The sequence below is a fragment of the Cynara cardunculus genome, assembly GCF_001531365.2.
Source record: "Cynara cardunculus var. scolymus isolate 2C chromosome LG 1, CcrdV1, whole genome shotgun sequence".
In the NCBI taxonomy this organism is placed as follows: domain Eukaryota; kingdom Viridiplantae; phylum Streptophyta; class Magnoliopsida; order Asterales; family Asteraceae; genus Cynara; species Cynara cardunculus.
This window is the reverse complement of record NC_037528.1, coordinates 22830984-22841775: the sequence shown is the minus strand read 5'-3', so window position 1 is coordinate 22841775 and position 10792 is coordinate 22830984. Positions and strand designations below refer to the sequence as shown.

General features: G+C 36.3%; 1 protein-coding gene and 1 pseudogene across 3 annotated transcripts; one reads left to right on the top strand and one right to left on the bottom strand.

Moving 5' to 3' along the window:
- Positions 1 to 572: 572 nt before the first annotated feature.
- LOC112511406 (probable serine/threonine-protein kinase PBL16) lies at positions 573 to 4465 on the bottom strand. Of its 3 annotated transcripts, none has more exons than XM_025117017.1 (7): positions 4372 to 4465; positions 4069 to 4208; positions 2860 to 3164; positions 2598 to 2733; positions 1534 to 1670; positions 1166 to 1289; positions 573 to 1095 (listed from the first exon to the last, which is right to left on the bottom strand). In XM_025117017.1, the coding sequence occupies exons 2-7, from the start codon at positions 4133 to 4135 to the stop codon at positions 743 to 745; spliced, it is 1122 nt and encodes a 373-aa protein (XP_024972785.1). In that variant the 5' UTR covers positions 4136 to 4208; positions 4372 to 4465; the 3' UTR covers positions 573 to 742. The 3 variants fall into 3 exon arrangements, with proteins under 3 accessions (XP_024972785.1, XP_024972779.1, XP_024972793.1); XM_025117011.1 differs by having other exon boundaries at positions 4308 to 4463; XM_025117025.1 differs by lacking the exons at positions 4069 to 4208; positions 4372 to 4465 and adding an exon at positions 3426 to 4059.
- A 1443-nt stretch (positions 4466 to 5908) lies between these two features.
- The window catches only part of LOC112524152, an 8388-nt pseudogene continuing 3504 nt past the window's right edge, over positions 5909 to 10792 (top strand).

Here is a 10792-nt window from a genome sequence, read left to right as displayed (position 1 = left end):
CAAGTTCTTCAGCGATCACTGAACATACTCAGTGATGATCGCTGGAACTGAAAATACAGAGACACAAATACAACGTGAAAGGAAAAAAGGATTATCATCAAATCACTGAGAGAGAGAATCAACAGTTAGCTTATCATCTTAACCTAAATTCTATCAAAATACGACCAACCAAACGCTCGGCCACGACCCTAAAGACTTTGGCCCACTGCCACCTAAACTGTGATCCAATTAACGAATTTCTTACTTGTTTTACTTCATTCGTTTGGCAATGATCTTAGCTAAAAGATCATTAATCAATTTATAACTATATCCTATTTGATGGCAAAAATATGGACATAAACGAAGTCCATGATAAGCTTGAATCAAACTAGCATTTTTAATGCAAAATCTCAAATCAAACTCGAACCTTCCTTCCTCACTTGGTGGACTTTATCAATTGATACTCAACGCCCTCATCAAACACTGCGACCAAAAAAGTAGAGCCTACAACTAGTTCAAATCATGTTTGTACGACTCGAGCACAGCTCTACTCCTTACATCCCTACGTTTGGAAACCGTATACATATACACATAAAAATAAGAAAGCACTAGATTAATGAACTTTTTATGGACTAGTAACATTACATAGGAACATGCCCATATGACAATATGGTGCAAAAACTGCCCATAAAGGTTGGATGGATGTTAAGCTTAAAAAGAATAGAAGAACAAAAAGTAGTTTGTATGCATCTTTGCTACATGTTCATTTATCAGCAACCAGAGTCAAGGTAGTTCCTTCCGACAAAACCTCGGGTGCAATCTGCAGCGGCTCCAATGAATCTACTATATCGCGCATAAGTGGTCTGGCTTTAGGATTACGGTTCAAGCAATGGTAAGATAGCATGGCCGCCTTGTGGAACCCTTTAACCGGATAATCTCCTAGCCTAGGGTCAGCAATGTCTAGCAACTTCTTCTTTTCCTTGAGCAATGGGAGAGCCCAATCAGCAAGGTTCTGTTCTCGGGGCGGTCTAGATTTGTCCAATGATTTTCTTCCCGTTAGAAGTTCAAGAAGAACGATACCGTAGCTATAAACATCGCTTCTTGGAGTCAAATGGCCTAAAACAATAGCTATTTTCGTTAGCAAGAGATGGAATAGACTCGACCCAAATGAGTTGGTATTACAAACCTGTCATGATGTATTCTGGTGCTGCGTATCCATATGTTCCCATTATGCGAGTAGAAACATGAGATTTATCACCAACGGGTCCATCTTTAGCTAGGCCAAAGTCGGAAAGTTTTGCATTGTAGTCCTGAAAGCGTAATAGTAAGTACAGGGAACATGTTATACTCATCTCCTCACTAATCACATCGTGTAAATGGGACCGACACACATCTTCATCTCCTCACAACATATAAGTGGAATCCACAAAAGGAACATGTTATATGGCCTAATTAAGGACCTAATATTCATCAATCGACTTCAAATTGTTATGCTTATTAAATTATCAACAAAAAGTAGCAAGATGATGTAATGTTGTGAGTTTCTGGACTAACCGGGTCTAGTAAAATGTTTGAAGTTTTGAAATCACGATATATGACAGGTTTTTCTGCATCATGAAGGAAGGCAAGTCCTTTTGCAGCACCAAAAGCAATCTTCATTCTAGTTGACCATGGAAGAGGAAGTAACACCCCTGCAACAGAATAACATTTACAGATACTAAAGCATATGCAAAACCTACAACCATAAGAGAGAAAAGTAGCCACTTCAAGCACTGAAAATCAAGAAGCATGCATACTCCAGAAACTGAACTTTCTTCTCTTCCTGTCAATTATTCTTTCTTGAGTTGTAAAAGAAGCAAGACTTTGTTCTGTGCCATGCTAAATGCGGTTATTGGTCTTTTCTGGATTGGAGTTTTTAGAGACACAGGACTTGAGTGGCGGATTCTTTAGTAGGGTAAGGTAGAAGGTGACAACAAGGGTTTTGAGAGGAGGGTAGAGATTAGGCAAATAGGCTCCTTGTACATGTTTTACATCATTAAATCGTCTGCTTTGCACACAGTTGAAGCGTGCACACGCCATTGAGTTGTTCTTACCTGGTAATTTTCCTGATTACTTGTTCTATTACCTATCTTATTGCTCGCTTGCACACACCCTTGTGCCATACCCAACCTGAGGAGGGAGTCATGGAAACAACCCCTCGATCCTAGTGGTTGGGGTAAGGCCAGTGTACCTCATACCCCTCACAAACCCTACTGTTGTTTTGGTTTGGTTTTGGTCTTTTCTTGAAAACTAGACAAGTTCATAGACTTGGTAGGGTCTAAAGTACCTACTGTTAAGCAATGGCATTTACAAAATCAAACTAGAAAGTGTAGTTAAGATCGCATTGGAACATAAAAAGGAGGCAGGACAAACACTTGAGTTGAGCATCAGACTTATGCAACTGCATTAATTTTCCATCTAAAATATTTGCAATGGAGTACTTAAATGTAGTCAGTAAAAATCCGTATTCTTGTGCTGAACCTAAGAGGTCAACCTATACCTCATTGAAAGCAGGGGAATGATGAATATATTATGCTGCGACTGACTACATTTGCAAGCAAGATCACAGAATTTCTTACTCGAAAATAAATTATTCTCCACGCTTCCACGTGCCATATACTCATATATGAGAACTCTATGCTCGTCTTCGCAGCAGTAACCAATCAGTTTCACTAAATTTGGATGAGAGAGCTGTCCCAAAAATATGACTTCAGCCTACAAAGCACACAAGAGCTATAATTAAATGGAAATTGACCGAAACCACTATACTGAAAATATGCATACATACATGCATGTGTGTGTGTATATAGATATATAGAGAAAGAGAGGAGTTATAATCACCAGCCATTCTCTATGGCCTTGATAACTGTTATCCCCATCGTGAACCTTAACGGCTACTGGTATAGGAGAAATCGTGTCTTTTAAATCATCAAGGAAGCCTTTGTAAACACTACCAAATCCCCCTCCACCTAGCATGTGATCTTGTCTAAAGTTACCAGTGATTTTTCTTAGTTCGTCAAATGTGAACACAATTAATGGATTAGTAGCAGAACTACGACGCAGATCTTCTACTTCTTCAGGATTTGATGGCAGCCTACTTTCTTCCTCCTTTCTTTTGGCCACTGAATCTTCAACCTTGGGCAACTCTGAAAATTAAGATGAATTCATGTGACGACAACAATTAAGCACGTGTTAAGATAAATGTCGACTCCATAAGTTTGTATACATGAATGGAATAGAACAACTTAATCAAAAACATTTGCTTGACATCCAAGGCTCCAACAGCCATCAGTTGATATGTAATTACTGAGTTGGTATACATATCAGTAGTATTATTGATGTGCCATCAGCAAAAATTGAAGTCATACAAGGAGAAATTGCCTTCTTTTTTAAGTTACAACATATACCCAAAGGGAAACTGGAAAAGGCTGAAAGTGAGACCATCAGACCAAGAGAAAAAGTTGGAAGGGTGATATTGCCTTGTTTCTGTTCGATGGGTACTCTGTCATCAGTAACAACTAGAAAAACTAAATCAACATGCAAAGAAACATATTCAGAAACGCCACCTTTTCTATTTCTTAATGGAAGTAGCAAATCAGGAACATACCTCTAAACACGAATCTCAAAGCAACAAAGCAAAAGGACGAAAAAACAAAGGATCATAATCCCTAGGTTTTATTGTCGGTTGCCACAAAGCAACACCAAATACCCATCTCCTAGAATGCATGTTAACCAAAACCCAGTAAAAGAATTCACCCATCTTCACATAGAATAAGAGAAATAAGAACTTTGGCAGTCAACCGATCAGATTGTTTACTAAAAATTGATCATTCTTTGCGAGTGGTCAACTTTTGGACATGGGATCAACTGAAACTACATAGAACTGTTGTGGAACAAACACTTTCTGCAAGTTGTTCTAATTATGGAACATAGGGTAATAAAGAAAAGGAAACGTACCTGAGCTTTGCGTCAAACTGTATGTTAAATATGAACATGAATCACATACACAGAAGGACAGATTAAAACTAAAAAGTTTATCAGAAAACCCACCTGATTTTGTGTTGGATGAGACTCTGTATATGGAGGGTTTCCACTTACACCAGCAGCTACCCATCATACACCAAAAAACAGAGATACCCCAAGAAAAAACCTCGCTCCTCTCTTTTACTCAAGCACGAGGAAAACGATCACTAGTGACATAAACAAGAAAAATAACCCATTAAAAAAAAGAGGAACAGATTAGGGGTACTCTTTTAAAGGTTGAATCTTTTATTGGCAAGAGAGAAAACCCAAGCAAGATTTTTTATTAAAGCGTTGTAGAGGTTTGTGGGCAAATTTCTTGTGGGAACCAACCATCTTTCTTGATGGTAATGATGAAGTGGAGTGTCGAAGTGGTGGTGGGGGCTGTTTTCCATAGGCTTGTTGCTTTGTTTTGATTTCAAAATTGTGCTGTGTGCGCTGTTTCTTTTCATTGTTTTAGTGCGCCCTGGAGCATTTTAATAGCCATCAGTCCTTGTCTATCCTCCTCAAAACCTTCCTTTTCTTAGCCTGCGCCTGACTCCTTTTCCAATCTGTTCACATAGATTCCCTCAATAGTAGTGCATAAATGGGCCTCTGTTCCTACAGCACCTCTTTTACCACAACTTGCAAGTTTTGCAACTATATTACCTACCAATTAACGTAATTTACTAGGGCAATAGCACGTGCATTTGTTTATCCCCAAAGAAAGGCAGTAGTGATGATGTAGTACAGCATATGCCAAAGCAGACCAGAAGTGGAAATGAAGATTGGCACCTTGTATTTCCAGTTGGTGTTATCCCAAACAACTCCTGTTATGGCATTCTCATATTGCTTAGAAGGATTGTACTTTATGCATGTACAATTGTACTTCCATTGAAGAAACTCAAATCTCATTTGCAACAAGATTTCTTGTATGTTTACTTCAATTTCTCTTGGGTGTAGTTTTTCCTCTGTGGCATCTACACCTGGGTCAATCCACCGAGGGTAAAACACGAAAAATTAACCGAGACAGAAGCCTGTATTATTGAATCTTATACCAACTGTAATAAGCGTATAGAGGATTCTATCTCCTAACATCAGAAGGAGAATGTTCTTTTTTTCTTTACGAAACAAGATATGAATAAACTTCATTGGACTTTCAAAGACAATATATGAATACAACGAGGCAGGAGAGAAAAGCAAACTAAACACGAAACATAGAAGCAATCCATACCCAACATAATGAGGAACAATATACGTGTAACTTCTAACTCGACATTACTTAAATATGGGGAATTCTCTAAAATACTGGGGCATGAGATAAATCTTGATCAGGGTGTAGTATTAGTCTTGTATAGTAAGTGCACATATTGGACCAATTATCAAAATAATGCCACTGTGAAGAAGATAATAATATTCAAGTTGGTGGTAATTCAAACGTCATGCTGTAGATATGTATGTCTGGTAGCTTTTTTCTATTATTTATTCCAAAAATCTAGGTTGTTTAGGTACCTGAGTTTAGTAATATATTTTAAAGTGTTTCACAAGTTAGCTTATACAATTAGAGGAAAAGAAAATCATTTGCTCCTTAAAGTCATTATATGCATCTAAAGTGTCAGCATTACCAAAATAACAATGATAATCTACATGGAAAGGTCACATGCTATCATTAAATTTGTTCATTTCGAATTACACCTTAAGGCATCTGCAACTTTATAGAACCCATGTTGATATTAGAATGAATCAAACACAACTTTTTGTTAATATTGACAAGATGATTGACCAGTATAAAAATTATGAAATACGTGTAAACTCGTGCAGGGTTATTTGGTGTGTGGTTGACATTGAGAAACCTAAGAAATTATGTGTTACCCTGATGATGATTATGTAAATGGTGACAATCACTCTCATACTTGATAAGAAGAAAGTAAGTCGTGACACGTTTTCATGGAAATCGTATTCAACCAGTCAATTATACCATACATATAGGCATGATTATCCAGGGACAATATAATCTATCCTAAAGTGGTGTGAGTTGAAAACATAAAGTAGCAGACAAGATTTAGTGCCTTTTTGGTAGATTTTAATCTAGGAAATGCATGAAAGATCTTCGGATTATACATTGTTAGTAGATTTAAACAGTACTGGTATATGTTTTTGTCTCTGTTCCTCTGAGAGAAAGGGACAGAGAATTTCAAATTCTACTTTTAGGTTATCTTAATAATAAAAGAGCCCGATAACTATAGTGGATCAGGCTCAATGATAGTTTTTCGGTTAATAGTTTTCATATTATTAGCCTATTTCCTCATAATTGAAGAAGCATTTCTGATACTGCTTAAAGTTTCTTACAACTAAATTATCTGTATATTGGGCCATGGGCCAAACCTGTTTAGTTTTTGCTAATTCGTCTTAGGCTATAATGATAGTATTATCTAATCAATTATGGACCACATAACAATATGTATCCACTGGAGTTTCCGCCTTCCCTGGTCAACACTTCCATATTATGCTGCCTAGTGGATAGCAATGGCATATATACAAATGCAGAATATCAAAAAGTATTATCGATCATGATTTGATCAACATATCATAATAAATGAAAGGTTATGAGATGAATTATCATGAATACTTGATCCCTTTTACATAAGGTACCTGATATTATAGATTAACAGTACTAATCACTGAATAATAGATTAATTGCACGCAAAATAATTTGAAAGTTTTGATTGAATTTTCAATGAAAAGCGTTTGGTTAATACAAAGAGTTTCAAATTCTTTCCCATGCTAATCATACTAAAAGGAACTACCTTTTTCCCCTTATTAACATTTTCTTTAGTCAACATATGGTCCCTTAAGGAAGTGTTGTTAAGTATGAAGCTACGAGCGAATAATCACCTGAGTCACAATGCTGTCATTTTCCTTTCCATTGCAACATCCACTTTACACCAGTCCTGCAACAAGCACTTAAAGAAAATATTTTTTATGGAGCATAATTTCTTCCTATATACACATGTGATCATGCAAGGTACAACGTAATGGAATATCCTATAGAATCAACATGCATCATCAATTTCTGGAAACAGAAAATATGCAGCAAACTATTCTTCTATTGACTGATTACAATTATCTTAATGATAATTATCCATGAGTTTTACTTCCCATATACTTAGCACACACGAAAGCAAATAAATTCTATGCTTGAAAGAATCAACATCCAATTTAATGTTTTGCAGCCTTTGTAGTTGTTAAGAATATATGTGATATATCCAAGTCTATTCACGTGAAGATTGTCACTTCGAATTGCCACCACATGTATGATAATTAGACTATCATCCACTTAATTTCTCTAAAAAAATGAACCATGTGTAGACTGTCTATATACAACTTCACCATAGAAGAAAATTACTTTAAGCTGTAATTAGGATTCTGCTTATCAAAGCAAACAAGTTGCTTTACTTCAATCGAAATTATGATGCATGGAGGTGCAATTATACTTGCTATGGCAGATATCAGACACCTACTAACCAAGCATGTGTTCCTGCTTCATCATTCAATCTTTATTCCTTATCAATTCTGTGTGTTTCTTAAGCTGCAAGTCCTTGTTAACTATCCTGTAATTCTATGCAAGACAATTGACCATCACATATGCAACTTTTATTGAGCAGGAGTATGGCTAAGCAATGATTCTGTTGATAGCACAATCATTTTCAAGTTAAGCAAGTATCCTTGCACCACAAAATAGTCCCCCATATCTACTAGAAACCTACATATACTTCAGCAATGAGTATTAGTTCTTTAAAAAGCATCATGCATAATGAACCTTTTAGTCCATATACATAAAATATCAAAATATAAGGAATCAACAATTCCAAATAAAAGCATATGCAAGTTGCTATTGCTTCAGTCACTTGGAATTACCAGAAGCACTAGAATTATGTTGGCTGATGTAATGCGTACATAAGTCGCCTAAATATTTGTTATTTTATGTGTTGAAGGTATAACCAACAAAACATCAAGATCAAAGTATAGAAATCGCATTGAGTTATTTGAGAACATTTTACGATGTATACAAGCTAGACTTATAGTGCATCATCGAATAAAACTGTTTTTCCCAGAAGAATAAGATCTTATCAGTGTATTAAAAGTAACCCTAATGTGGTATTACATTGGAATGTAGTATTAATAAAATGCAGCTATCTTTGTATATTAATCAAAACCATGGACCAGAAGAAGGGTAAAAAAGTGACTTTATTAACTCAGGAATGATGAAGAGCACATGCACTACTCTTTGGTGGTATCCATAGTGTCAATGATAGAGCTTTAAGAAGTGGTCTTCGGTGGTATCTTACCTAAGGGGCTAGACTATACACTAGATGGTATAATAATATAACACAGTAACACACAAGCAATGCACAAACAAAACGAAAAAGTGGCAACCATTGTCCACTGTATAAGAGCAAATACCATCATGATTCTATGTTAGAGCTTTTATAGCTTCAATATCTTCGGCTGCAAGAAGCTCCTCAACCACTGACTCTCTAAGCAGCCACCTTCTTCAGAACATAATAGTTTATCCTTTTACTTTAGTATATAAGCCTGACTTAAGTTGTAGTTTTTCCATATCAGGAACGATGACAACCAGAACTGACCGCTCCTTTTTGGGCCTCTTCTTTTTATCACTTTATTTTTTTCACTCACCATCCACTTTAGATGTAACTTTACTACCAAAAGTGCTTTTAACTTTTTCATGTTTTGGTCCCCTCTTTAATGCAATTCTCACATCTGCCTTCTTGTTTTATTGTTACCATCTTACACAGGTTTACATTGTCTATTTAAGGTGCAACGATATTCAAGATCCTATCTTCACTTCAAATTACCATCTTCAGCTCCTTTCCAGTGTCTCGCCAAGGTGACTCTCCCAAACCCCTCTAGTTCCCATTATGTTTCATCTCAAACCAAAATATGCAATAAGACTTCCCCACCACTGATCATACTTATCACTATTTCTTCCTCAAGCCAAGAAGATGCAAGGGAGTCCATCCTATATAGCTACAAACATAGTTTCTCGGGATTTTCTGCAAAAATTAATTCATCACAAGCAGCTAACTTAGCCAGTATGTGAAAGAGTACTTTTATGATTTATCTCAAAGATCTAAATATATCAAGTGTTTTGATGATTAATTAATGAAATAGATAATATTTCAGGCATGGAACGAGTGATATCAGTGTTCAAGAGCCAGATACCGCTGTAGCACACAACTAGAAGCTGGGATTTCATGGGTCTCAACTTAGAAGCCATTGTTGATCAAACAACTCCACTGCAACTAACTCGTGGAGATGGCACAACTGTTGGCTTATTTGATACCGATATTGCAAACACAGCTCCTATTATCAACCTTAATGAAAATTTTTTTATTCTTCCTGACAAAACCTGGATGCATTGATGGTTTGTATCATATGATCGTCATTCTACCCCAAGATTAAATTGGATGCTTCAATGGTTTCTCTATATGTACAACTAGATGACTTGGATATCAATTTCTAGAAGCCAGACATTATGCTTTTAGCGTGACATATATGTAGCATGGGAAAATACATGATAAAGTTGGATATATTTCTTGTAAATTATATAATTATTATTCTAATGAATCAGGCATCTGGCCAGAATCTAAGAGTTTCCATGAAGAGCCTAGAATGCATCAAATTCCAATAACTTGGAGAGGAGAATGTGTTCATGGAGAAATTTTCAATCCTAAAAAAGCTTGTAACCTGAAGCTTATAGGGGCCCGTTATTACCTCAAGGGATACGAGCAAGAACATGGCCCACTGAATACAAGTGAAACGTTAGAATACCAGTCACCACGGGATGCTAATGGCCATGGGACACACACAGCCTCAACAGCAGTGGGGTCTACAGTTAAAATGGCTTGGTTTTCTGGGTTTGGACAGGGCACTGCTAGAGGAGGAACACCTAGAGTAGGATTAGTAGTGTATAAAGTGTGTTGGGAGGATGGGAAGTGTAGTGAAGATGATATTTTAACAGCCTTTGATGAAGCAATTCATGATGGAGTTAATGTGATATCCGCCTCTTTTGGTTCACCGCTACCACTGCTTCCCCTCTACAACTCGAGTTCTGATATAGGGTCTTTCCATGTTATGCAGAAAGGCATTAGTGTTATTTTCTTGGCAGGTAACAATGAACCAGATCCATCTGTAGTCCAAAACGTTGCACCTTGGAGTACATGCGTTGGTGCTTTATCTAATGATCAAAATTTTCCAATACGGGTGTTATTGGATAATAATCTCTCTTTCAAGGTAACTTACTTATTTGTTTTTTTTTTGTCATTTATTTTCAATAAATCACATGTTTATAAAAGTTTTTAATGAATATATGTATACTAAACATAACCCCTAACATAACAGTAAAAAGAAAAGAAAGTATCTACCAAGCAAAAACCAACATCGAAGAAGGAAAAACATAATGCCAATTTACACACAAAAATTGTCATTAACTTGTTCTGTGCAGGGAGAAAGCTTTAATACTAAATGTAACACCCTCATTTTTTTTTATATGAGAATGTTACGTAATCTGAAACATATTTCTAAATAAATACTCCAAAAGACGGCTAAAATAAAACCGTTTGAACCGTTTACAGCGGAAGTCTTTGAATCGCCCAAAAATTAACTTAAGTTCTAACCCACCTCATACCAGGTTAAGTTACAAAAGATCGACACAACGCTGCTAGACAAAAGACTAAAAATAAGATGATAATTA

Bases quoted from the DNA above. Each gene is read 5' to 3' on its own strand.
- LOC112511406 (XM_025117017.1), bottom strand. From the start codon at position 4,135: ATGATGGGTAGCTGCTGGTGTAAGTGGAAACCCTCCATATACAGAGTC. The intron at 1,290-1,533 runs GTTAGTCCAGAA...TTACGCTTTCAG, and splicing joins CAAACATTTTACTAGACCCG to GACTACAATGCAAAACTTTC. The intron at 1,096-1,165 runs GTTTGTAATACC...CTATTGTTTTAG, and splicing joins ACCAGAATACATCATGACAG to GCCATTTGACTCCAAGAAGC.